The sequence below is a fragment of the Coloeus monedula genome (genome assembly GCF_965178545.1).
Source record: "Coloeus monedula genome assembly, chromosome: 22".
In the NCBI taxonomy this organism is placed as follows: domain Eukaryota; kingdom Metazoa; phylum Chordata; class Aves; order Passeriformes; family Corvidae; genus Coloeus; species Coloeus monedula.
In genome coordinates, this window is record NC_138802.1 from 5774291 (window position 1) to 5802178 (window position 27888).

At 44.7% G+C, this 27888-nt stretch overlaps 1 protein-coding gene across 4 annotated transcripts; it reads left to right on the forward strand.

The window, feature by feature from the left end:
* The first annotated feature begins 3 nt into the window (after positions 1–3).
* Positions 4–27888, forward strand: CDC42 (cell division cycle 42). Of its 4 annotated transcripts, XR_014227036.1 has the most exons (8): positions 4–60; positions 12815–12956; positions 17307–17379; positions 20323–20432; positions 20528–20725; positions 25003–25321; positions 26116–26184; positions 26487–27888. XR_014227036.1 is itself a non-coding variant. In XM_082295743.1 (6 exons), the coding sequence occupies exons 2-6, from the start codon at positions 12852–12854 to the stop codon at positions 26574–26576; spliced, it is 576 nt and encodes a 191-aa protein (XP_082151869.1). In that variant the 5' UTR covers positions 4–60; positions 12815–12851; the 3' UTR covers positions 26577–27888. The 4 variants fall into 4 exon arrangements, 2 of the variants coding, with proteins under 2 accessions (XP_082151869.1, XP_082151870.1); XR_014227037.1 differs by lacking the exon at positions 26116–26184; XM_082295743.1 differs by lacking the exons at positions 25003–25321; positions 26116–26184.

Below are 27888 nucleotides of genomic sequence, written 5' to 3' on the forward strand. Positions count from 1 at the left end.
CCTGTGCCTGCGCTGAGGAGACCCCGCAGTGAGCTGCCAACGCCCGGCGGAGCGTCCGAGGTGAGAGTGGGGGGGAGGGGGGCGGAGACGGGACGGGGACCCCTCGCCCGACCACGGGGACCACCGACTGGTCCCGATCCTCGCCTGGCACCCACCGAAAGACCCCCGGCCTTCACCTTGGTCGGAGCGCCCGCTGTGCGGGAGCCGCCCTGCCGGGCCCGCTGTGTGTGCGGGGCCTCCCCGGCAGCCGCCTGCCGGGGGGAAGGGCGGCCTCTTCTCGGAAGGGTCTCGGTGGCTGCTGGCGGGCGCTTCCTTTGCGGGGCCGGGTCTGTTGAGACGGTGGGGGTGGCCGCCGCCTCTCCTCTCCACCCTTCCCCCCCTTCCGGGCAGCGGGCGGCCTCGACCCTCGGAGAGGCGCAGGAAGCGTTCCCGCGGCCATGGCGAGGCCCGGCTGCACTCCCTGGGCCCTGCCTGTACCAGCCCCGCCCTGGTCCCGTTCCGGCCTCAGCCGCGGCCCTCCGCGCTCGGTGTAGCCCGGCTGCGCTCGCGGCTGTGGGAGAAGCCCCGAGGGGCTGCGGGCTGGACTGGGTGTGCCGTGCCACAGGAGCCCTGAGCCGCAGGGGGTGCGGGCTTGGCGAGGGGTTGAGCTCCAGCTACGTGCCCTGCACAGACAGCGCTCAGTCAAGGAGTCGCAGGCTCTTCTGGGCATCTGCCTCACGAGCTGCAAGGCTGTGGATTACCCAGAGCCGTCCCACAGCTGTCGTTATAGCGTGATGCCACCGGCTGCAGCTGGGGCAAGAGCTAGCGCTGCTTCGAGGGTTGATATATTGACATGTGTTTCTCATTATGTATATACTGCAGCAGCATAACACCTGTCTGTGTTTTAAAGGTCTGTTTTAGTGATCTGGACTTCAGTTTTGTACTTATAAATAGGCAGAACTTGAGCTGGTGACAGCAGTAGGAGACAGTCGGAGAGCCAGGTAGCTGTGAACATAACAGCCAACACTGGAAACCTCTGCTTAACAAAGAATGGTCAGGATTCCCGGTGTCCTCTCTGTGTGGATGGATGCTGTGGCCAGAGCAGCTGGAGCTCCCCGGCTGACAGCAGCATGAGGAAGACAGGCTCTGGCGAGGAGGCCATGTTAGATGGCAACTGGGTGATCAGAAGTGGCTTGGTCTGGCCATCTCTGATTGTCTTTGTCTCATGTTCATATGTGCTTCTCTCCCAGGGAAGGAGGTGTTGGTTGTCTCTGTTCAAAGTGTTGAGTTGCAGTACTTCAAACATCTTTTTCTTTTTTCTGAAGGGGCATTTAAAACCTGGCTCAAGCTCTTTGTGTTGTGATTGGGATAACTCAGTAAAGCATTACAACTTCTCTTTTTCAGTTAGCAAATTATATTCAGCTGGCTGTATATGGGGAAGCTGTTGTTCTGCTTTGTAAACTCTTGTTGATTAGGGTTCTGAGGAAGATATTATAGGCAAGTGTATATTTGAGTCAGGTCTTAGACATGCACATAAGGTTTGAATCAGTGTATTGCTGACTGTAAAAGTGGCTTGGTGTTTAAACTGTTCACGTTTATGCTTCAGTAGCAAAGAGAAGAAGGATTTTTAAGTGTTGGCAAGGAGTAAAAAATTACTGTGGTGCAAGATAAAACATGTTTTCACTTTGGTAGTATATCCTAGGCAGAAGTTTTAATCACTAGGTTTGCATACTTTGAACTTGGTTATTCATGACTTGCAATTGATGCTCTGAATTCATTAAGTGCCTTGCTTCAGAGCTGTTTGTTTACCTGAAACTGATGGCCAGGGCTGGGGAGTTCATGATGTTTTTACTGTTTAAATAGAAAAGCTCTGTAAGCTCTAGAGTGCGAGGTACCTGAAATGGAAACTGTAGTTCCACTAAAAAACCAACAGTAAACAGAAATGGAGCCCTGTGAAACTCCCAGGGATTTCTCTTACATGTGTGCAGTGGGCTTTCCTTGCTGTAAAAGCATCTGTGAGGCTGATGGAAAGTGCAGCGTGAAGCTGGCCACTAGTCTTGATGTAAAGGTTCCTTTTGGTTAAAATGCAGCTCTAGTACTAAAATAAATTTCCAAGTCTTATGAGCATACATAGCTGGACCTTTTAATTAAAACCTTTTCAGCAGCTCTGATGTTACCATGGTGGATTGGTGTAGCTCTGCTGCTAGCTCTGGAAGACTTGGACATTAAATGAACATGCAGCACTGCAGCTGAGGTGTGCATAATCTGCCTGATGCTCATGTGAGTGCTCACAGCTTTTAAAAGTTGACTGTGGGCTTGTGTGTTATATCCTCCTCATTTCTCTGCCTGCCTTTTGTGGTCAGCTGAGCTTTCCTGCCGTCCCTTGTCTCCATCATGAATTTATGATATGAGTTTCTAGAGCAGGAGACAGGAGGAGTTGTAGGGGGGTGTAGTTATCCTCGCCTTTGAGGAAAAGATTCTTTCCTGAGGAAGGAATGACATCTTTTTTGTTCTAGAAGATGAAGGTGCTGTCAAATCAAATGGAAGTGAAATTGTTTTCTGGTGCTTCAGGTAGCAAGAAGCTCTCTTTAACCATATAGTCTTCTTCCTTGGCTCCTTTCACTCTCTTACGTTAAATGTAGGTGGAAGCACCCTATTTTCAGTAGTTAATATATGACAAATAAAACAACTTACTGGCCAGATAAGATTTTATCAAAAGTTTTAAAAGAAATTTGAAGTATCTTTACATTTCTGCAGCCTGTCAGCATTTAATCAGCTGGCTTCCTCCAAGCCCTTCACTTTGCACTTTATAATGGTTTTACACTATACAAGCTAAGGGTATATTCATCAGGAAATATTGCCATTAGGAATAGTAGGTAAAAAAAGCCCTTTCTCCAGAGTTTCTGCAAGGGCTGAAGCCTGGCACAAAAGTTCTCCCTCCCTGAGGATGTCTGGGCACCCCAACATAGCGGTCAGCTGCCTCTTGCAGCCTGTGGTGTGTATGTCAATGCCTGAGGTGAGTGACAGGAGTGGCATTAAGGCAGGTAATTCCCAGCTTCTTGTGGGGCATCCTTTAGGTTGTTTTTGAGTGGATGAACTGGATTTGTTTACCTGGCCCTGGGTGTGCAGAAAACGGCAAACAGAGAGAGCAAGAAGCAATGTTTGTGTTGTTGTTGTGTAATTAATCTTTGTAATCTTCCCTTGGAGTTTCAGAGAATGACTCTGACCTAAAGAGGTATAAAACTTCAAAATACTAATTGGCCTGTTTTCAGTAGAGCAGCTGTTCTTTACTTGAGATGTGTTGATTTTTCTTCTAAACAAGTGATATTTTATAAAGAGAAAACAAAGAATTTGTTTTGCAAAAGCTTTTAAAAGCTGTTTTTCTGTTTTAAGCTCTTGTGCTGCCAATTCAACCCATTACTTTAGAGTGTTGTGGCATTATTCCTACCAGGAGAGTTGGTCCGTACACTATTTTCTTGTCTCATGAAAAATTAGTACAAAGCCTTTTTTAATAAAGTAGCACGGGGGCTTCCTTGGGGCCTTTGTCTGGAGGGGATGTGTAGGTACTGGGTCATTTTTGCCAAGTTGTCCATGCCTATGATCAGATTGTGTGGGATCAGCATGTGTTTTCCAGCATAGACCAAACTCTGGCAGGTGAAGGTTTTCACCAAGCTGAAGTGGTGTTAGAGCAAGCCTTAGGCTGCTGTGGAGTGGGACTGGTAGAGGACCTGGGGCAGCTGAAGAGGATTGCTGTTGCATGTGGTGCTAGACTTGCATGCTGAGGCTGCCAGAATTGCTCAGCTTTTCTCAAGTTGAAGGATGCTGTGCTGTGTTTCTGGTCGATGATGAGTGTTTTGTTTGGGGGAACTAATGACAAAAATGCTCCTGCAGCTTTGGATGCAGGTCAGGAAGGCCTCTGCCACTCTGTGAGCTGGATGGCTGTGTGCACCAAAGAGCAGCTGGGGAACAGCTAAATGCAGAGGGGCTTGTGTGGGGCCTGGGTCTGACAGCAGCAGTGAGTTTAGTGTGTTTGAGCAGTTACCTTGAGTTCAGTGGTATTTCAGGGTTTAGTGCGTGTGAAGTGTTGCTGAGTCTCCGATGTCCTGGAGTTTCTTCTTCATGAGCCTCTTGCCGTTACTTGTTCATGAGCCTCTCGTGCATCTGCTGATGGCTGAACAACTGCCAGTTGCCCAGCATGCTCTTGGCCCTGAGGAGAGGGCTGCCAGGGCTCATCTTGGGCCAGGCAAAGTGGGGTGGCTCCATCTGCTCTGGTTCCTTCTGCTGGTTAGGTGAATGAAGGGTAGCTCCCCTGCTGCTGTCCTGGTGTTGGTGAGCCTTCCAGCTACTTTATTTTAACAGCAGTCCAGGATAGCTCAGTATCTGGGAAAAGTTGCTTTTGCAGTGTTTTTTAACAAAGCTTTATCTCTTTAGTCTTAAAACAGCATGTTGGTACACAGCCTGAGCTATCCCCCCTGAACACAGCATGTCTTCCTGGGAACTTTCTGGTTGTGTGGATGGTGCACCTGGAGCTGTCTGTTCCCTGAGCATAACAGGAGTTAGCAGGATCTGCTGCAGTGGTGTGCAAGGCATGGTGCTTCTCATGGAGGAAAAACATGCCTCAAAACAGAGGAACTTCCGCCAGTGTCTTTTGTACCACTGTGGAATGTAGTTGGCCACAGGAATGTGGGGAGAACTATAAGGGCCATGTGGGCCTTGGTTTGATGCTGTGTCCAAATAAGAGTGTAGGAGCATCTTTTTTCTTTTAAATATTAGCAGTATGCAACTAAGCTAGTGAAGATAGGGGTTTTTAAGTCATAGTAAAATATGGAACAGAATTTTGTTGCATGTAGGAGGAAAACAGCCTTCTGTAGAGTGCAAAAGTGAGGAGTAATAAGGTAAGATTAAAGTGCCTTTGACAGAAAAGGATTTAATGTAACCCGACACACTTCCCAGTGCTTTATCTGGGGCAGGTTTTTCCAGTGCTGATGCTACTTCTGACAGTGTAACCTTAACCAGAGTGATAATGGGAAAGTTGTCACTTTTGATTTTTTTCTGTGGACTTGGTGTTCAGATGAAGGTGGTTGGTTGGAGCCTTGAAGTGGGATAGTGGGCAATGCCTGTGGTAAAGCAGGTGTAGGCACAGCTGTACCACAGTGTAACTGGTGTGGCAGCAGAGTCCGCTGAGTCACGCTATCTAGTTGGTCAGCTTTCTGGTTTTGAATTTAGGGCTAAAATGGGATGACGTGGTTTTCCCCTTCTTTTTTTGAAGTTGCAAAACTTGGAATGTGTGTTACGGTGCTGCTGGTAGTTTGGGCTCAGGCTATTAAAAATCCCCTGCCCAGCTGTCTTCACTTCCTGTCTTGTGTGTGTATGTACCAGATGGTTGTGAAGAGCCTTTAGAAAGATGTGCAAAGTAGCTCTCAAATCTTAGGGAATTAGAAAAAGAAAATTGCATTAAGTATAGAAAATATCAGTTGATGTCAAACAGTGGGATCCCTTCCAATTCAGCATATTCTATTTTATGATAGCTCTATGGTGATTGCATGTTGAGAAGAGATCTCTTACTGCTTCTTTGGCAATTCATAGTAACTTGTCCTGAAATGGGAGCTGCAAACCTGCAGAGGTGTTGGGATATGCAGGCTCTGTTGAGTGGCAGATTAAGAGATGCTCGAGGACCTCGGACATGTGCTTTATCTCCTACAGGGATTCCTATAATGATAGCAAACTTTGTGGGTTTCAGGAACAACAGGAGCCTATGAGGTCAATCAGGCCTGTCATGGTATTGATCCAGCTCTGTTGGTGATGGTGATCCTGTGGCTCTTCCCACTGCTCGCTTTTGTATGCCTACCCACAAGTTTCTCATACTGACATCCAACACCAGGTTGAGACTGTTGGTGTGAGCAGGCACATGGGATGGAGCCCACCAGTGTGCTCTGCTGCTGTTGGTCTCTTCAACCTCAGATAAAAACCCACCCACTGCAGATCCAGGTCTTTACATGAGTTCTTGTGTTTATCTTGACACAGCTTCTAGTGCAACTGAGCTTTTGTGGCTGTGTCTTGTAATTAGACATGCTTATAAAGTGAGCAGCAACACTGGTTTTTGGAGATAGAATTTGTACTCTGCAGGGAGAACTGGTAGTATTTAAAGGATTGTGTCTGATCTGTTAGTGACAGGTAATGCCAAAACAATGCTTAAAGCAGGATATCCTTTTCAAGATGCTGAACTGATGGAGTACAGGATTGTGTCTCAAGTCTGTCCCTTGTGCTTTTGCAGGTTTTAGCTTGGACTTCATAATTTCCTTTGCTCTAGAGGAGTGCAGCTCCAGTGCTGGTTCGTAGTTCAACAGCCAGTTTAAGCCTCACCTAAGAAACTAAAGACCCAGGCCATAAGCTTGACTTGGAACCTGTGGGAACAAGTGTATTTGTGTATGAACTTGTAAGTGTCTGCAGCAGCCTAAGCTGTGGGCAGGATGGGCAGTTGAGCTTGGGCACCAGGTGGTTTAGAACCTAATGTATTCTTTTACATGTCATTTGCCACCTTACTAGCATAGAAGTGGCAGATGTGTTTAGTTCTGGGGTGAGATCTTCATGAAAAAGATGATTCCTAGCAGGCTGGAAGGTTGGCTTTGGGCTGGAGGATGTGCGTAGTGTCTGTAGATGGTTGCTGCATGTGTGCAGAGGAGAATTCTGGCCATGGTGATACTGCTCTTAAAAACAGTTTTGCCTTCTGTGCCAGTTTATCCTTCTGGAGTTTAGCTCTTAATCTCTCTTAAAGAGAGTGGCTCCTGTTGGTGTTTTGCATCATAGGTTTGTGACTGTACCAAGAGGTCCAAGGTATTCTTCCTGTTGCGGTTGGCAGCTGAGCCTGTGTGGTGCCTTCATTAGTGGCTTGGGATCTCTGCAGAGAACCGGTGTGTTGTACGCAGTGACCTTTGTCATGTAGTGTTTGTAATACAGGCATACAATACACCCTCCATGTAATTGCTGGTATGTCTCTCTGGTGAGGCAAATCAGGTTGCTGGGATTGTAGTAGCCAAGTACCTCTCCTTGGTTCCCCCTGTAACTGGAGAGATTTGTCACTTTGAAAAGGAAGTGTTTATTTTTAGTAGAGCTAGAAGAGATAGCTGAGGGCAAGGACCTTACAATGGATTGGATTAATTTAGGAAGAAATTACCAAGTACAAATGAATAATTTATTTCGAACTGTGTAGTTTTATAAGATACGAAATGAAAGTACTGTGGAAGGGCAAAAGTAGTTACCAGAGATCATGAGTAAAATCCTGTGAATATTGTTCCTTTCAGTGTGGACTCCTGAGTGCTTTGAGTTGGATGAGTAAACTGTTAACTGTAAAATGACAGTGGGTGGGGAAAAAGAATCTTAGTTTTCAGAAATGGCTGTTTGTTTTCTTGGAATGTGGAGCAGGTGCCCAAACAGGATCCGGAAGCTGTGATGGACTGGTTAAGGTTCAACTTGTAAGCTAATGGTGTATCCCAGAGAGCACCACAAATGGGTTCTTGGTCAGTGGTGCCTTGCAGCAAGCCAAGGGAGCTGGTCCTACTGATGAAATGACAGCGGTTTCAGTCCTGCCTGAAAGAGGAAGTGGTGGTGCTGCCGAGGCAGGAAGCAAGTTCAGGACTCGCAGACACATCTGACAGCACAGTTTCCTTTGGCTGGGGGAATGTACACATTTTAACCTGAAAACAAACTTCAGTAGCTTAAAAGTTAGAGAAATTTTAACAAGCTTGAAGGCTTGTGGTTTCTCCTTCAGATTGCACGTACAGCAAAAGTGAAGGTGAGATCATGCAGATTCTTAACTCTGGGTGTAGTGGAGAACACTGATTGTGTACAAAACCTCACAAAATTTCACTTAATTCTGCAATTAGCAGTGCACACAGGTACTGGAACAGATCGCAGCTACTCTTAAGTTACAGAGTTTGTGAAAACAAAGTGCTCCCATAGTACCACCACATTCCATATGCTTGCCTTGCCTTTAGAATGGGAAAGTCAGACTTCCACAGGAGATGCAAGTGTGTTTGGGATGGTATGGCTTGTGCTTAGTCAGTGGGAACCTGCCGTAGGTACCATGGATTTCTTCAGCCTTTTGTGATCAGTCAGTGTTTTGGTACTTGAACAGGCCTGTGTGACCAAAGTGCATCACTCCAGAATTTCCTTTGTGCCAGGAGGGATTACCGACCTCCATGATGTCCCACTATTATTTGCATCTCTGTAAACACTTTTGGAATTGATCCTAAATGCAGATCAGCTGTCTTCCACAAAAGTGTAATTGAGCTTCAAAGCAAAATTCTGTAAAATGGGCCTATGAATTTGACAGAGTTTGCATGGCTGTGTAATCCACAGTTTCCAGGATGCCAGATCGCAGTTCTCTAGGACATTGTTGAGTTCTGTGAAATCCTGCTGTTGTGATTACGTGCTAAGCAGGTTAGAATCCAGCAAATACTACAAGTATTGTTAGTTAACATGTACTTTACTGAATTTGCTGAAGTTTTTGGTTACACTGCAGAGAGGCTTGAGAGATTAAATCACTGCAATGCTCCATTTTTTTTTTTTTTGTAATTTTTATTTATGTTTTTAAGAAGTCTTTAGAACTCCTTGAACAGAACTAGGTCATATTGATCTGCATTGCATTCTCAGTCTCTTATCAGCTCTCCTTTTTGGGCTTGGCCAGATGGCTCACAATTACATGGCTCAAAATCCACTCACTGCACTCAGGCTGGGAAGACTTCAGTGCTTTCCAGTCTGTTTCAGTTCCCTCAGATATTTAAAACTGCTACGAGTGTTCTCTCTGCTGGGTGTTTTACATACAGACTTCCTTTTATTAGGTGGTGTCTTCAGGGGGGAAACAAGCCCAAAGCCTCTGTAACTTCTTTGTTTCTATCTGCCTTGTTGTTGCACTCTGGGGATGAGTTATTCTCTGGTTAATGTCAAATTGGATTAAATTACTTTTAAACCACAAGCTAATGATGTATGTCTCCTTAAAGCTATTGCTATGGAAGAGTAGGTCCCCGGATAGTGAATCTAAAGCTCCTTAGAAATGAGCTTGTTTTCAGCTGTGATCTGTGGACTTCTAAGAAGTGCAAAACATGAAATAGCTCATCCAGCTAATCTAGGAAGCCTACTAATCCAAGGAAAATAATTTATTCAGCAACTCCACTTTGCCACTGCTAAGACTTTGGAGACCTATGCTGAAGACTCTTAAATGCGTTTAGAACTTACACCATCTTGTTTCAGTATTTAAAGTTATACATCCGTTAAAAAAAAATGTGGGGAGATGCCTTTACCCAAGAGATGTGCTCACATTTGTTTTCTTCCTTTTAATATGTAATCTTGAAGTGTCTAGTTGGGGCTGGGGGGAGCGCAATTCATCAACTTGTGTGAGAGCAGTGGTACTTGCGTGTTTCATAGAGAACTTCCAGTGGTCCAGTTCAGTGGTTTTCATGGTAAACGTGGTTAGTTTTGTGCTTTAGAAAGGAGGAAAAAAAAAAAAAAGAGAAAACAGCACTGCCCAGGCTTTTCCAGACCCCTGTTGTGCCATTCAGGTTCTGTTTTAGGCTTCAGAGTAAGGCTTTGGGTTATTTGTTGTATAAGAAAGTTTTGTTCCCACTGCCAGAAAACTGAAAGGGTCAGGTCACCCGCTAGAAAAAGATAGTGCATGCTGCCTCACCCAGTGCAGTGGTGTGTGTGTTTGAGTCGTTGATGTGCACCACGCCAGTGCTTCACTTCAGGAGGGAATTGGAGGTGCAGAGGGAATGAGCAGTGCTGTTGTAGATGCTCTTGGTTTGCAGTGCCGGTGTTCTCTGTGAGAGAAACTGTGTGGATAGGGCTGATAGCTCACTGCCAGAGTTGGAGCTGTGGCAGGAATAATGTGAACTATGTGCAAGGTGTGTGTGCGCAGCTGGTGCTGTGTCAGCCCCAGTTTCTGACCCGAGCACTTGCCAGAGAACAACAGCTTCTCTCCCAGTGCCAGTATTGGGACTTGACTGTGTCCAAGGACAGGAAAGAAAGTGAAGGCTTGCAGCACGCTCTGTGACCTGAGATGTTTTCTAGTACTGTGGCTTGCTTGGTGCTCTCTGGAGTAATGAGCTTTACAGAATAATACTAAACCCTTGTTTTTTCTTTTTGCGAAGGTGTATGTGAGCTTTTCTGGTAATAAACAACATTTGGATTTATAGAGAGTCATGGATTGGTGTGTTGCAGTGAGCACAGGGAATGCTTCAGAGCCAGGATTTTATCTCTGGTGCGCTTTCTGGTCTGAAGCAGATGTGTAACCTGCAAATTACAGGTAAACAAGGAAATGCAAATAATTGGGGAAGCAGGTAGAAGAGGGAGGTAGAACAGGAAGGGAGGATTACAGCATGGAGGAGTTCTGGTCTGCCCAGGGGAGAGCAGGGTGGAAAGCGTGCTTCTCTAAAGGGGTGACTGTAAGTGCTGTTATGTGAGAGGGATGGATGTTCCTCCACTTGTGTCAGCCCTGGGATGAGCAGGGACAGCTGGAGCGGGGGTTCCAGGGACTGGCTGGGCAGTGTAACAAATTTGAGTGGAAATTGGAAAAACATATGAGAAGTGGCTGGGAAATCCAGTGTGGAGATTTGTTTTGTACTTCATTTACTAACTCTGAGAGGAATTCCTGGAGGCAGCAGTTTACCTGTGCTGAACAGTGGCAGAGCTGAATGCTTTCAGCTTTGCCCAAACCAAAAGGCAGGTGGTAGAATTGTCTTGGCTATACTAGTGGGGCATACTGGTTACTGTGGCTGGGGTTAGCTGGAATGCACTTGGGTTGTTTGCTCGGCCTGAGTTTTGGTGTGTTTTCCTTTTGAAAATCTCCTTAATGAGTGGCTCATCCCTTTCCACCTTTGCTTTGAGCATGAGGACTTTCTTAATGTGGGCCTGAGCTGTGCTGTTCCACTGCCCGCTTTCTGTCTGGTTGCTTTTTTTTTTGTTCTGAAATGGGACTTTCTCTGGGATCAATCAGTGCCGCCAGCATGGCAAGGCTGAACTGTGGAAGCACTTTGCGATATTGAATAATAGTACTTGGATGTAAACAGTTGAACTGGCCTGAACACTGAGGATGTCTTTTGAAATGTAAGTAATTGCTTTGTCCTCCTGAGTAAATACGTGTTTGCTTCAGGCCTGAATTGCAGAGCTTTTTGCTGTAGTAATGAAGGGCCTGTTGATAAATCTGCACAGTGCATCCTGCTGAATGTCCACTGTGAAACTGAGATCTGTATAAATCAATAGATTCTATTGATATTGAAATTGGGCACCAAGTAGAGGACCGGTGGCAGCACCTGATACTTACACACATCATTCATTGTCTCTGTGTTTGCTGAAAGATGATTTACAGATGAGGATGGCAGTGTAAGTGGCTTGTGTACCAGGTGCTGGCTCATGGCCTGCTCTGAGAATCTTTGCTGCCATTTCCTAAAACTGCTTGTGATTTTTGTCCGGGTCTTGTGGGAATGGTGGTGACTAGTATTCCCCTACAAGTATTGTTCTTAGGAACTTTGAGGATGTTTATTATGAAGGTAGCTGTCTTTGTTGAAATCTTAGAGCATCCCTGCAGTATCTGAAGAAGAGCTGGGGGTGATATGTTTCTTTTGAGTCCCTAGTAATTTCCTTTCCTTGCAGGCATGACAGTGTGATATACAGTATCAAATCATGTTGCTGGCTGTGACTAAAGCCTCAAAAATCTGGATTTGCGCTGTACTTTATTCACATTACTGTAAGAAGTGAAATCCCCAGGAAGTGACCAAATGCACAGTTCAGGAGGGTTTGATTTGGGTTTTTTAATGCAGTTACCCAGACCTGAGAGCCGTGGCAGCATCCTTGCTTGGCTAAGGCTCTGCTGTTCCTGTGGTGGCAAATTTGCTGCTTGCAACACCCCCTGGTGCCCGTCAGGACTACAAAGACGTTGCAGCAAGTCTCTGTTGCTGTAAATAAAAGTACTTCGGATGTTATGATGCTGACAGTCAGTGAGAGCTTTGCAACTAATTTGCTGGGGTCAGGATTTCACACATCTGTGTGAAGGAATGACCAGAGGCCTGGTACTCCTCTAATTAAAGTAATACACGAATGAAGGACGGCCATGCAACATTGGAGGTAGCCACCACGTGTTTGGAGGAGATATTGGTGATACATACTGGTTTAGTTCACATGCTAAAGTTTTTGCTGAGACAGTGTTGGAGTAGCTGGGTGCATCTGGATTACTGAAGAGTAATTCCCTTGGGATCTGAATGCCCTGCTGAGCTTTCAGTGCTGTTAACACTTCACAGTGGGGATAGAGGTGTGTGTTAACTAGCAACTTTAACCAGAAGATTGTAAAATGGTGCTTAGGCCTTAAAAAAGGCGGGGAAAGAAGAAACTAATCATATTTATTTCTGTCTGTACACCTTAATTTTTATTCCATAAACTAGCTTCAAAGCACTGCCAGAATGTCTCATGGTGAGCTGCTCTCCAGAGGGAGCTCTCGGGGAGGCAGGTGTGTTACTGAGCAGCTCTCAAGACCAGAGCTTACACTTCAAGCTTTCAGTGCATCTGGGGCTAGATGCTTCCATGCATTAAAAACCGAGTCTGGAAAAGCCCAAAGATGTTTTTGCCCACCTCTAGGTAATTAGGCAAAAATTCTTTCGCTTATGAATGTGAGCAGCTTTGTGTGTGTGGTGGAGAGAAAGGATATACCAGCTCATTTAGGAATGTCTTGTTTTCATATCTTAAATGTGCTGTTAGTGGTTTGGGCTTGAGTCAAAGGTGATGTGCATGGCTATCTAGTGAGTATGGGAAACATCTAAATACATGTATTTTTTTTTTTTTCTTCTAGGTTCTCTTTGGAGTTGATATTCTAGTAGATTTCAGCTATGCAGACGATCAAGTGTGTAGTAGTGGGTGATGGTGCTGTTGGTAAAACCTGTCTCTTAATTTCTTATACAACAAATAAATTCCCATCGGAATACGTACCAACGGTAAGTGTGAGAATGGCTCATGGTCTTTGGGCATGATGGGGCAGGGTAGCATGAGTTCCCTTTTGAACTAACCTTGATGGCATGCGTGCCCTAATATGTGTTCTCGCAGCCTGCTTTCCTCTTGGAGACTGACTAATACAGCATGGAAAAGTAGCAATCAGTCTGATAGCCTGCTGCTGCCTTCCATATCACCTGGTAATGGTGGTCAGTTCACCTGCATCTGGTCAGTTCTTGCTGCTTGATTGCTCTGCAGAATCGGTGTTCTCTTTGTGGGTGGATTCTGTGCGTGAGATTAACAGTGTGAGCAACTGCAGACCAGTGGAGAGCAAGCAGTAGGAACACCTGTTGTCCTGGTTGTGCTCTCACTTCCTGCTACACCTTTGTTTCTAGGGAAAGGCATGTTTCATGTTGCTGGAATAGTCAGTGACTACAGTTAACGTTTTCTGAGGCTCATTTTTCTTCTGCAACTCCAAAAAGTTCTGGAAAGATCCAGAGATTTAGTGAACTATGGAGGGTGACTGGTCAACTTCAGCTAAGAACGAGGACTGTGTTTGGATGCAGTCACGTTCCTCTGTACTTCCAAATGTATGCCAGTTTTATGTGTAGTCCTTGACTATGTTGAAGTAACCTTTTTGAGTTTCACAGGCTCAGTTTTCTGAAATACTGAATCCCTTGACTTATCTAAAGTTTAAGTTGAGAGCAGTTTGGCTGCCTGTGAGACATGTGCACAGTCTTCCTGTTAGAAAAGTGCTTTTCTGCTTAATATTGCATATGCAAGATCATATACTGTGACTGAGGTGCGTCAGTTTTTAGTGAGGTTGCTGCAAGAGACTTTGACAGCTGGATGCACTTTTTAGTAATTTTCTCTGTTGTGGACCTGAAAAGGCCATCTTCTACTAATACATGAGTTGAAGAGTTTACCTTGGTATCCCAAACAAATTTGGGTCTGGAAATGCATCACAGAGAACACCCGCCGGTGAAAGGGTTGGTAATATTCTCTGTGTTACAAAGTAACTCAGAAGACCAGATAGCTCCTCTGAGATGCTGGGTAGCTCTGCCCGATAGCTCTTCTGGAATAGGACTTTACAAAAATGTCCTTTCTTTGTGGGAAAGAAGTTGCAGTAAACATCATCACATCTTTTGGAGGTATTGGCTTTGTATGCTATCAAAATTTTTTCAACTTACCAAATACAAGGTTTGTCCTGTGTAGGACAGACTTCCACAAAATAAAAATGTTTGTCTTTAGCTGTAGATCAGGAGCTAAAGATGAAAGGACTCCCAAACCTCATAGTGTTCAGGGTAAAGGCAGTGGCCACAGTTGGGAACTTGTGGATTGTGCTGTAAGCATGGAGACCCGGGATCAGCCTCTCTCATGGGCTCTGTTATGGATTTGTACAGAAGTGGCATTTGAAACTGTTTCACCGTTCTTAAGTTTTTCAGTGGTGTCAGGTATCCTGATGTGATGCTTGTAGGGCTGTCACATCCTGTGCTGAACCTGTGGAAGGCTGCTTGTCCTATTTAAGCTATTGTTTGTAGTCAAGGCAAAATGAAATTGGTCAGTGAGTTCAGCACTGAGTGTTTCTATACTTATCCCTTAAGGGAAGTGATTAAGTTGAAAAATGTTATAATCTTAAAATATGTGTTTTGAAAGCCTTCAAGTTTGTCTGTTGTCCTGCACACAGTAGTAGTGGCCGTAAATCTCTGTTAGCAGGAATGTGGAAAACTTGCTAAAAAGTTAGTTGCCAGTGAAGTGTGTTCAAGGTCCTAAGGCTAAGGTGCTAAGGCTTCTTTATAGTGCCTTTTAAACCTGCCCCATGTTTCTGGCCTGTTACTTATCTGTGAACTTCATGGCTTGAGGAACTTGCTGTTCTGGAGATATCAGAGGCCCATTCCTAAATCTGTGAATGACCTAGAGGCATATTTCAGACTCTGAAAACTGGTGTGTAACCTCTGATATTCCAGCTAATGCTTCTAGTAGTGAATGGACAGAGAAATAGAACCAATACTGCTGTGCTTGTGCAGTGGCCTGGCCACAGTATGGATGGAGAACATACCAGTTCAGACCGATAGATAGTTCTGTTCAGTTGGCTCTGTGTTTTGCAATCTTTTCTCTTTATGGAGGATATTTCCCAGTGGAAGATGGATTTCACAGTGGTGCTGCACATGGTTTGTTACCTGTGTGTTTTTGATCTTGTTGCCATTCTCAAAAATCAAGGCAGTGAGGGGCACGTCTATGGAAAGGCACTGGCAGTGTTTGGGTTGTGACGGCTCAAGTGTGAGTCTTCTCCCATGAGAGCTCATGCCAGCTGCTGCCATGGGCTTTCTGGCATTAGCAGGAACTGAAACTTATTTGGGCTCTGGTTTTTAGCCTTTTTGGCACAACTGAGGATGAAATTGTCTGTGACATCTGCTATGAGACTATAGTTGCCAGGTTTGTGTGAAGGCCAGCCTCGTAACCCTGGCCTCCTTAGGGCTCTACCCCAAACATTTCAGTAGTAGCTGTACCTTAACAAAAATACTGAAATTAAAAAATCCCATTTTGCGATAGGGAGCTTTAAAAATAAAAAAAGATGAAAAGGAAGACATGCTAATTGCCTTAAAAGGGCAGCTACAGGTGGTAGTGAGCAAAAATGGGGGGATATCATTGGGGGATTGAACTGCTGACCGTCTTCTGACATCTGGAAGAGCAAATGCTCTGACCTTCATCATTCTGGTTCCTTGTTCTGTTCCTAGGAACAGAGGAGTCCTCATCCTGATCTGTCTTTTGGGGTCTTGGAGCAGTACAGGCGTGTTGAATGTGCCCTGTGAAATGCTTTCCACCCTCCCTCAGCCTCAAGGTGTTATTTGGAGCTGGATACTTGCGTGTTCAGTTAAGGCAAACCCAGTGCAGCGTGTGATGGATTGGGCTGCAGGTAATGGGGACGAGTGGTGAGGTCTCTTGCAGTGCTTTAAAATCTTGAGTGCACTAATTCAAAATAGTGTGAGAAGTGGATTTCTGCTTCTGGATGATGCTGTGGCGATATGCAGTGTGCAGTGGCCGTAGGTGCTTTCTCAGTCATTGTGAGTAGTGAAAAGTTGAAAAAATTAGGGTAGTGTCAGTGTCTTTAACCAGGGCAGTCAGGTGGGAAGGAGATATCTGAACTCTGGGAAGTACAGCTTTGAAGTGCAGTCTCAGTGCTCTTACCTCAAATTTTGGTGGTTTTTTTCCCAATGACCTAAGCTCTTGCTATATTAACAAGAGGTGCATGGGACTGCTTATTTTCCACATCCCTCCCTGCTTGCTTCCATGAAAAGCCTTTGAGGTGGCTGCTGGCCTCTTTCCTGTTGGGATTTACTTCAGCTGTGAGAACTGCTCAGGCTGCAGTTCTGTGAGGAAGCAGAACTTCCCCGTTATCATTTGGAGATCCCGACTGGCCCCAAGTGACCATGCAGCAACTTGCAAGGACAGGTGGTGGGTTTTGGTTTTTTTGCAGTGGGAAGGATCTTTTGCCAAAGGTAGTTTCTGCAATACTGTCTTTTGTGGTTCTAAAGATAACATGGTAATTGGAATGAAGGATGCTGACCTCAGACATAGCACCGCTGAGTGGCTGGGTGTTGGAGGTGAGCTTTTGCATAGGCCCTTGTGCTCAGTTGTGCTCTAAACCAGTTAGTGGGTGAAACGGTGGGTAGTGCTAGCTTTGATCTGTGCAGTGGGTCTGTCCTGGAGGGCAGTAGTGTTGTGCCAGGTGATGTTGCAGAGGCAATAGTATTTGATATCTGGAGTCAGACTCTCCATTTAGATTGAATTTGACACAGGCTGATTTTTATCAAATGCTGCTTCCTTCTAAGATGGAGGATAAATCCCTTTTGAAAAGATGGACTCTATAATAGAGCTCCCTAGATATTTAGAAATACGGACTTCAGAGGATTTGGGTACTGTGAGATGCAGCCCCATCACTGTGTGCCTGAAGAGCGGGGCTGACATTACCCGTTCTGTCCTTGTGGAGATGTGTTTATTCTGTCACACTAAGGTTTGGAATTTCTGTGGCAGCGTGGGAAACCTCCTTGCAGTAACAGGCAAACACTGTTGTAGGTGTTTTGCTCAGTGGTTTTTACCATGTGTTATTCAGTGGTGTACATCATACGCCTTTGCTTTAGTATGTCATGGAAACAGCTGGAGTATCCCTATTCCATATGGAATTGTTCTGTTAATGGTATTAGTGGTAATAGCAGTGTAAGCTTGATGGTTCTGTTTTCCTGTAGAGGTGTCTCTTGTTCAAATCAGAGGTGCTCTGGCAAGATGGGTAAGCTGATGGTTTGAGAGATGGCCTATTCATGTCCCTTCTAAATGTGTGTCTCTTTTCTTGACAGGTTTTCGATAACTATGCTGTAACAGTGATGATTGGAGGAGAGCCTTACACCCTTGGCCTCTTCGATACTGCAGGTGAGAAACCAAGTGCTTACGTCATTGTACCTGACCAAGATTTACCTGTGGTGATGTTGAACATGGAGACATACAGTTGGGGGTTTTTTGGTGATATTTTTTTTTTTAATGGAAGGGGAAAATCTCTCTTGATTCTGTCAAGACAGAATGACTGATATTGGAATGTCTTAAATGTGTGTATGTCTCTGCATCCTTAATGTGGATGAAGTCACGGTGTGGATTTCATAGGCCCTCTCAGTACGTGCTTTTAAAAATTAAAAATCTGCTGGCCTCTTGTTTAAGCTGCTTCTCAGTTTCAGGCTGGAGAAATGTGCAGTGATTAAACAGCTAAACATTGCTTTGCATGTGTGAACAGTTACCAAGAAAGGGTAGAAACTGGTTCAGCTGCTGGATACCCCGTCTCTACTGCATAATAATACTGAAGTGATGTGGCAGCAACTGGTATTGTAAACTCTTCTTCAAAAGAGCCCTTCTAGAGAGCTTAGTTCATAAGCTTTCATCTAAAATTGTCCTGATATAATTTAATCTGTTTCCAGCTGTATTCTTACACGCATCATTAGCGTCTAATTTAATTAATGAAACAATCTTAGGTTTCCAGTTAAACCCTGTAGCTGTTGAAGAAACTTTCCTGTTTGCCCATCCAGGAGCCATTCTGACAGTCACACTTCACCACCTGAGCTGGGACTGAAGCCTGTTTGTAGTGGCAGCTCCAGTGACCCAGTGGGGCCTCGCTTGACACTCAACGTGCACCACACTTTGCAGTCAGACAAGGTTTCCTTACTGCCTTGGTCCCAGGTTTCCCATAGATGTCTCAGATGTCTAGATCCTTAAAATTTAGTTGTGGTGCAAAACCAAAATAACAGCTTGAGCTAGCGCCTCTGGGAGGGGACCCTGAACAAAGCAAACCGTGGGCTTTTGTGTCCCTCACAGTGTGTGTTTGAAAGTCTGGGGGCTTCCAGCTGAATCCTTGGCTCCTGCTGTATCTCTGAACGTCCATCAGCTGGTGGTGCCACAGGTCCCTGGGCCATATTTTGTGCAAAGGGTCAGTGCCTGCTCACTTGGGGCTCCCGGACACCCAGAGCTCAACCTGCAGCTGGCACTGCAGCTGTACCCTGAGCTGTCTGTACTGAATGTATTCTTCAGCATGGCTTCACTTTAGCTCTCCATGTTCTCCTCCCAAATGGGATTTGTGTTCCCATTATTGTAAGCTCCCTAGTTCATGGATAAGGAGTTGGGTGGAGAAGAGAGACTCCTTCCTGACACGTTGTATGGTGTGCTCTAGGGACTTGGTGGTCCTACAGCAGTTGTAGCATTGCATGGTCCCTGTGTGGGTGAAAGTTGTGTTGGGTCCTTCTCTGCCTGTTTTCATGATGAGGGTTCAGACCTCTGAGAAGTGGTGTGTGCGTAGTTACGCACATTCATGTACTATCAACATGAGCAGTGATCCAGCCTGTAATTCTTAGCAGTTACCAAATGACCTGAGTGCATGTAGGTGACTCTCTGCACTTGTGAATGTAAAGGCTTTCTTTCCAGAGCTGGACTGCTGAGGAGAAAGTATTTGTTCTTAATGGTTGCCTGCTTTTTGCTAAATAGCAGCCAGTACAGGTGACAAAATTTGGCAATGAATGAAATCCCTATTTTTAGTTCTCAGGTTAAAACCCAAGTCTGTGTTTTGAGCTTGTACTTGGAAGACAGACTTTTTGGAATATTCTGTTAATTGCCACAGGATATTTTAGATTTAGATTAGATTAGGAAGAAATTGTTCCCTGTGGGGGGTGGTGAGGCCCTGGCACAGGTTGCCCAGAAAATCTGTGGCTGCCTCATCCCTGGAAGTGTCCGAAGCCAGGTTGGACGGGGCTTGAAGCAACCTGGGATAGTGGAAGGTGACCCTGCCCATGGCCGGGGGTGGAATGAGATGAGCTTCAAGGTTCTTTCCACCCCAAACCATTCTGAGACTATCATTCTGGTCAGTGCTTACTCCTCTGTGTCCAGCCAAGCACAGTAGCTGAAGTAGGCTGTCTAGATTTCTGTTTTCAAACTCTAGGTCTTTTCTGTTGAGGTGTCCCAGGTGTTGTGTCGGCTCCTTCAAGATTCTTGGAGGTCTTTGTCTTGTATGATGAATGAGACAGCATTAGTTGGAATCTGAGACATTTTAACCGAGTGCTTTGGATTTGGTTGTCAGTGTATGCAGCAGCTTCAGTCCCAAATTTGCTTTCTAAAAGCAGTACTGCTGAATTGGGCAGGAGGAGGTTTAAGAATGAGTTTAGACAGAGTCAGGCTGGTGGATCAGTGCTGATGGTGCCTTACAGAGACTGCTTGTCCACAGGGACTCAAAGGGAAGAGGCTGGCTTCTTCCAAAACACAACCCATGCTGGGACTTTGGTGATGTTTTTGGAGAATACTGCTGAGTGGCCTGGTCAGTTGTGTACCAGCAACATTCTCCTCTTCATGCCTGGAGACACTTCACTGACTGCTCACAGAATAAGTCAGAACATTCTTGTGAACAAAACTATTTTTTTTCTCCCCTTCAAAGAGCAAGGTTTTTTTTGCAGGGTAAGGAGATTTGATGGCATAATACCTGTAATGAATGGACTAGGTGCAGAGGACCTCCTCTATAACTGGATCCGTGTTCTGCGACCTGCCTTTATAATTGAGGAGGGTGTTAAGCAATCTGAGGGTGTTTGATCTCAAAATGTATTGGAGGCTTCCCAGCTTTCCTGTGACTTTCAGCAGCTCGCTGTTACATAGCAACTGAATGAATTCTGGATTTGAAACCTAGATTTTTGAAATGTTTGAGTTCACCATTCTTAAGCTTGGCTCTTTGCTTAAGAGTTAGGATTAATCACAGCAATGTTACCGTGATGAAATGTGCATTCTGGCTCCCTATAAAGGGCAGGATTTTGTTGTCTGGGTCTAATACGGTGTTAATTTCCTCCTCTCTAGGTCAGGAAGACTATGATAGATTACGACCTCTCAGCTATCCACAGACAGATGTATTTCTGGTCTGTTTTTCAGTGGTCTCTCCTTCTTCATTTGAAAATGTGAAAGAAAAGGTTGGTTGAACTCTGCCTGAAAAGGGAGCTGCTGAAGTATGTCAGGAGTTATCTTGGGTGGTTAGTAACAAATGCTGTATCTTGTCTGTCTTTAGTGGGTACCTGAAATTACTCACCACTGTCCAAAGACCCCTTTTCTGCTTGTTGGGACCCAGATTGATTTAAGAGATGATCCCTCAACAATTGAGAAACTTGCCAAGAACAAGCAGAAGCCCATAACTCCAGAGACTGCTGAAAAGCTGGCCCGGGACCTGAAGGCTGTAAAATATGTGGAATGCTCTGCGCTTACGCAGGTGAGGGTTGGTCTTTGACCATTTTTGCTTGCTTATACTCCATACTTTTTTCAGTTCCAGGGAAAAACAGCTCAATGTGGATGTGAAAGGGTGTAAACTCTGTTTCTGCTATTTACACTGTAGCTTTCTCTTTGTTGTGTTGTTCTAAGGCACAGGGAATTGGCAGTGGTACAAGGAAAATCAGCCTGTGTGGCTTAAGCCTAGTGTTGAGGGGTGATGGAGGAGGATGTGCTTACTGTGTTTGCTTCTGTGCTGGAGAAAAATAACTGTTGAAAACTCATTGAAAAATGAAAAAGGTACATTACAGACAATAATTGGGTTGGGATACAGAGGGCACCTCACTGCTGAAGCGAGCAGGCGAAGGAAAAAAAAAAGCCTCTCATAAAAGTTAATGCTCTTACTTGTAAGACCGGAAACCTTCGTAGTTGAGAGCTGCCTTCTCTTCCTGTGCAGCTGGTGGTGAGCTGTTTCCTGTGTCCTTCCTTCAGATGGAAGTTCTGTTGAAACAGAAAATAACAGTTAAATAGTTCTTAAGACAATTCTCACATCATGTTTATAACTTGTGAATGTGAGTGTAGAGCCAGCTAAAGTAGCTGATTTGAGGGCAAGAAATGCAATTATCTTTTCCTTTTCAGTTAGGAGTACTGGAGTGGGAGCCATTTTCTGGCTAGCTGGCCTGTTGCCTTGGCTTTGGATGCTCTGGGAACTTAATCCTACTCTTGCAGAGTTCCTACTCTTGCAGAATTGACTACAACTCTTTTAACAACTTCCTTAATGCTGGTCTGTAAAGAATTTGTTCTTCCTGATGTGCATGAACCAGGGGTGCACAGTATCAAGCCCCTCACTCTTTCCAGTTATGTTGTGCATTCATCTCCTTGAGCACAAAACTTTATTGCCAAACTTCACAAAGCCTGAAGTTCTACTTATCTTTCCCCTTTTGCCCAGATTGCATGTTGACCATTTAAAACCCATTCAACTTAAAATTCTGAGGCTCTTTTTGTAACAAAGATTCGCCTGGGTGTTTCCTGTGAAGGAAGTGGCTTTGCTGGAGTTGTGCAGGATGCTGGCACTGGAGGTGGTGTGGTGAGGCATGCTGCTGTTCATCCTGGGAATCCCTGATCAAAAGGTGGTCTTGGCCGTGCTTCCTAACTGCCCACAGGCAAGCTGAGGGTTATTTATGCTTGGGCTGTAATTTTCTTGGATCTGCTCAGCCCCAAAATACGTTTTTAGATGGTGTCTGGCACAGCCTGAATGCTGCTGCTCACTAGGCTGTAGAACCTGCTAGCTGGGTAAGTACCTGCAAGGGCCTTTGTCTTGTATTGCTCACTGAGACCTTTCCTCTGTAGCTTTGGACTTGCCTTGTATAGTCTGCTCAAATTGCATGGAATCACTTAGAATTACCAGAGCAAGAGTTGATATAACAAAAAAGTGGCAGTGTTTATCCATTCTTTCTATTTCCAGATAGACTAATCTGTATCTGTTGCAGTGAACGACTTAATGCACTTGGAAGCTCAGCCTGATTTTTTTCCAGAGCAGTAGTGCTTGTATACCCACTGATAATTTTAGGAGTCAGGAGTGACCTGGGAGGAGGGTTCAGAAGCCTTCTCACTTGGACGACTAGTCGGTTTGCATCTGCTCCATTCTTCTCCCTTCATTTGCTGTTGACTCACAAAACACTTTTTTCCTGGGTCTGTCATCAGTAGCTGGTGAACAGCAGCGTAGCTGATCTGCGAAGGGCTGTGTGGGGCTCTTGCAGTGATCTCACTGGCAGCTTGCTGAACACAGAAGCCGGCTGCTTCCCTGGCCGGGAGGGTTGTTTTCCTACCTGCAAGGCAGTGCTGTAGTAGCTGATTTCAGCTGAAGTGAGACTCAGCTGAGTATTCAGTCTCTCTTTGCCTTGGATGCTGTCTGTGCAGTTCACCTCAGCAGTCCAGGCTGTTTTTTTTCTTCCCAACTAATTTACAAATGACTTTGGCACCCCACTAGCAAACAGTCATAGAATCATGGAGCTGGCATTATTTGTTTTTGTACTGTGTGAGTCATGAGAGGTTGAGTTTCTGAGTTTTTTTCTGTAAAGACAGAGTATCTTCTCCCCCAGTTTGGATGAATGCTCTATTGGAGAGCCAGTTCTATCCCATTTTCCTCAGGTTGTGGAATCCCTTTTTGTGATGAAGGCATTTTCAGTGTCCATCTCCAACCTTTCTCTACAAAACAGGGCCCAGTGTCACTGTGACAAGTAGGTCAGGCTTTGCTGTTAGGAAAGGGTGACTGACAGATTGCAACTACAGTGTTTGTTACTTCTGTTACTCTTGGGTGCAAGTGTATGAGTGGACTTTCTGAAGCCCAATCCTAGTACCTAATACCAGAGAGAGTGCTGAATTTGGTTTCTTTTCCCTCCTGATGGTAGGTTGACAATTTTGACACAGATTTACAAAGTGCCTTAAGTTGTCCATAAACAGAGGGAGTAAAGGAAGCCTGATCTCAGCCTGTTCCCTGTGTAACACAAAAGTCGTGATTTTAACAGGCCTGTGTGCCTGTGGTATTGAACACAGCTCCTTTCCCTCATGTTATTACTCGTGGTCATCCAGGCTATTAATCCTGGTCCATTTTCGCAATAATTTTGTCCCAGTCATTTTTTTTTTTTAATCCTCTTCCCTTTTTGGCTAGGTCCTTCAAACCAAATCCCACATTCTGCACTCCTGAACAAATTTCTCCTTGGCAATAGGAAAATAAAAGAGGAATCCCTGAATAGGAGGATTTAAGTAAAATTGGTTTTTTTGACTCTGATCCTGCCGGGATTCTTCATCTGTCTAACAGTGCATAATTGATTTTATGCCACAGCATTATTCTCACAGAGAAGGGAAATCTAATTAGTACTTAGACTTCAGAGGCATTATTTATCTGAAGTTTTTTAGCTCTTTTGTGAGCCTGAGTTGCAACTCATTTAAAGAAAAAGAAAAACTGCTGGGGAGGATGTACAGAATGTGCAGAATGTACATTGTCGTTTCCTTAAATACTGTTCTTTCAAGTATAATCTTGCATGTGATGGCCTTAAATGCTTCCAGATGGCACTGCGTTAGAGGTCTCCCATGTATGTGCTTCGGTAAACAAGATTAAAGACCTTCTAAAAGGGATATATCCAGTATAACCTGTAAGGGAGAAACCAGTTACATGTGAGTGATCTTAAAAGAAGAAGTTTAAATTTTGCACAGACTGCAGTTGTTTACAGGACGTAATTGAAGCTTTTCTGTTTGCCTTTAGCTGTCATAAGCAGTTCTCCTGAGTTTTTGAAGGGTGCACTCATGACAGTAGATTTAGGCGAGTCCAGTTAGCCTAAACTGAGCCAGGTTTCACTTCCAGTGTGGTGTGTAACTTGGCAGAGTTGGGTGGGAGTGGTAACACCCTGCACTGTTCCTGTTGTGCTTACAGCAAATGCAGCGCATACTCCGTGCTCCGGTGTAACCCCTGCAGAGTCCTGCAGCTCTGTGACTGCTTGTCTGGTGTTGGATCCCAGTTGTTCCACTCCTAACGCTGTTCCCATCTTTCTGTGGTTACACTTGCTTTGGAAACTAAACTGAATAACTGAAATGCACCATTTCCATGCTGGCTCCCAGTGTCAGAGTAGCACTGGTAAGATACTGCATCACTTCTAAAGACAGAGAGTTAGTGACTGCCAGTGATGATGGCTTACCAGGGAGGTCCTGCTTCCATCCCAGATTGTGTGTTCCCAGCCATTTGGAGATCTTCAGTTATTCAGGGGCTGAATTCACAAAGCAGAGGAGTTGTTTGGAGCCTTTGCTCTGGACCAGCTGTCGCCTGGAGAGTTGGGAGCAGTAGTCTGTGCATCCAAGGTGCTCACTTATCCACAGTGGGTGATGGCAAAAGGTTTAACTGACCTTTTTGGTCCCTGTGGTGGGGCAAGCTGCTGTCTGCTTGATTTATTCCCCTGTAAACTCCCTCAATGTATGTACAGCAGTGGAGTGGAAACTGTCACCCTTTTTCTGCCCGCACCCCCATGTTCTTGCTGTGTTTGTGCCTCTCCCTTTCTGAGTGTTGATTTTGTCTGACTTGGCCTGTCACATGTTCTGTCTGTCTGTCATTGACTTCTGGGTCATCTAAATGAGATTTCCTCTTGGGATCTACTTTGTTTTTTGCAAAGTAAATCTGTTTACTGCCTCTGTGAATTCAGCCTGCTCCTGAATGCTCTTTGTATCTGCTTGTTTTTCTCTAATCCTCTAACCTGGCTGCTGTTTTTTCTCCTCCCCTCTGTCTTGTAGAGAGGTCTGAAGAATGTGTTTGATGAGGCTATCCTAGCTGCCCTCGAGCCTCCGGAAACTCAGCCCAAAAGGAAGTGCTGTATATTCTAAACTTTCTTCTTCCCCTCTTGCTGCTGCTTCCTCTGTCCCACTACAGTAGAAACCTGGTTAAAAATGAATCAAACCACCTTGATTGAAAGCTGTTGTGCCTGCTTGCCATCTTAGAGCAACCTCTGTATTAGCTCTTGGACTGAAAACAGTACTTGAGATCTTTAGTAAAACATTGTGACTGTGGAACGTGAACTGGACTCGCTTAACTCCCTGCTGCTTGGGTTGCCAGGTGTGGCTAGCTTTATAATTCAGGCTGTTGGGGGAAAGGATTTGGTTACATCATTATTTAAAGAACAATCAAAAAAATAAGAGATGATGTTTGATCTTCCTGAATCCAACTGAAAGAAACAGTGTGAATGTTTTCAATTTCTACTTGTGACTCTTAACTGTATTTGCATGACAAAAGTACCTGAACTGGTGATCTGCAAATGATGCTGTAATGTGAAGGGTTTTCTGGTTCTCCTGTGTGCAGTGAGATGTTTTCTGTTGCTGTTGCTTTGGCTGTCTGTGCTATAGGTGGAGTATCTGTCAGTCTTTGGGGGGAAGGAAATATTGATGTACTTGCTACTGCTTTATGAACTGTTAAAATTCTTGCTTTCACTAACATGGTAGAGCTCTTCATTTCAATAATCAATCCTTAAAGCCTGTTACTGTAAGATGTAAAGCTTCTGCTTACTATCGTGCTTCTGATTTTTATTGTTTTAAGGAAAAAACATCAATTGTAGCTTGTCTTTAAATTTTGAAATTAAAAATTGCGGTTGTTTGTATAAATGACTGATGAAGCTTTATTCAAGTTGCACATCCTGGCTCCCATTTAATCCTTAACAGAGTGTATGGTACCCCTCTGTACTCCTCCCAGTTTGACTTCTCTGCTACCATGGCAGCTTCTGGGCTCTGCCTGGCTACTTCTAACCCTGGGGTGTTTGGGGCTGGATGCCCAACCAGAGCATGTACTGGACCAGGTTATCATTGCATGCTTGCCTTGTTTCTCCTCCACTGACACACGGGTGTGTGTTGTCCCAGGTGTGCTCCAGGTTGAGCTCTTCCATCTGAATGCAGCACTTTCTACTTTGCCATTAGCATGTGAAATGTGTGAGTAGCCAGTTAATCATAAAAATTGCTTTAAGGAAATTACTTTGGTGCGTGTGTTTTGCTTCTTGTGAAGTACACTGCTCTGCTCTCAGAGGATAAGTTTTCGTGTTCTGAAAATGAGATGCTGTGCTCAGGAGCTGCTGACAGCAGTGGTATGGAGCCTTGCTGGGCAGGCAGGCTTTGGGGATGGCAAATCTCCATCTGTCCTTAGAGGGGTGTGGCTGCCACTTAGCTTTCTGGGGTTTTGTTTGTATGAAAACTCAAAAATGAGACTGCCCCTTTCTCTCTTTGCCCCTTTTCAGAAAGGCCTAAAGAATGTATTTGACGAAGCGATATTGGCTGCCCTGGAGCCCCCGGAGCCGAAGAAGACTCGCAGGTGTGTGCTGCTATGAACATCCCTCCACGGCCCTTTCTGCAAAGCTGGTGTTTGATGTCATACTAAAAGCAATGTTAAAATCAAACTAAAGATACAAATTTTAAAATTTGTTTTTGCAATAATGACAAATGCCCTGCACTCCCATCTCCCCCACACGATCCCTGTGTGAGATGAGAATGTTAGTGTTTATTCCTCAGTGCCCCCTCAATTCAGTTAAACTAGTTAATTTTGAGTAATTATGTATTATCAGAAAACACTGATCATTACTAGTTTTTTGTTTATTGTTTCTAATTTTTTTTTGTTTAACATCAAGGCATGCTCAATGACTTTTTCTGTAACAGACTAATTTTAGGCTGTTTTACTGAAGCCTTGCCCCTTATGCCAGTGTGGCAAAACTTGGTTCTGGTTTCTAGGTCTTGTAGGGCTGTTCTGCAGCCAGCCAGCCAGCAGCCTGGGTATGAGCAGACTTTAGTCAGGAAAATAAAATGTCCCAAGCTGGTGCTCCTCTAAGAAGGATTGTAGAAAACACATCTTCTCTGAAGTTGCCTTGTATCTTTTTCCCCTGGCTTTTTTACTGTGCAGGTCATAAATTTATATCCCATCCTCTAAGTTATGAAGCCTTAGGAATAGGAGAATGATTTTCTCTGGATGCACCATCAGACTTGAAACTAACTTGCCAGTCTCTTCCTTAATCTTTGCCATCATAAGCTTCTGGCTCATGTTGAAGAAATAACTGCGCCTTTGAAAACATGCCTAGCTGGGTCAGTTGGCTTTTAACGAATCTACCTTCTGCCAATCCTTAATTATTAGAGAAACGCTTACAATTACCAGCACATACACTGCTATTGGACACCCTGATGGGACCTGGGATATGCTGCAATGGGTTTTGGAGCTGGCTCTGATGGTGCATCTCTTGCTGGATGGCTTGGCATCCTTCAGGGAGGGGTGGAAAGATAGGCCTGTGTCAGTTGAAAGGAAGTGCAGGGAGGGGCTTCTGGTGTTTGGTGTGGCACCATATTGGGACCAGTTGAGGGAACCCCTTTTTCTGCATTTTGCTCGTGAGTAACCTTGAACCTATAAGAGGGGCTCCAACCCCTGAGGATCACGTGCAGGGTCTCTACATAGACCAACTGCAGTATTGTAAGGGTTTTACCAAAAATATATTTGGTTTGCAAATTCAAATTTTTTTAAGGCTTAGGGAATCTTCTCCATCTTCCAAAATTTCAATTTCTTGTAGACTCATTAGTGTTGAACCAATGCTTTTTCATGTCTAAGTTCTTTGTATATGCATTCTTTTCAGATGTATTAAACATAAAGTATCTTCACAA

Bases quoted from the DNA above. Each gene is read 5' to 3' on its own strand.
- CDC42 (XM_082295743.1), top strand. From the start codon at position 12,852: ATGCAGACGATCAAGTGTGTAGTAGTGGGTGATGGTGCTGTTGGTAAA. The intron at 17,380-20,322 runs GTGAGAAACCAA...CCTCCTCTCTAG, and splicing joins TGGCCTCTTCGATACTGCAG to GTCAGGAAGACTATGATAGA. The intron at 20,433-20,527 runs GTTGGTTGAACT...GTCTGTCTTTAG, and splicing joins TTGAAAATGTGAAAGAAAAG to TGGGTACCTGAAATTACTCA.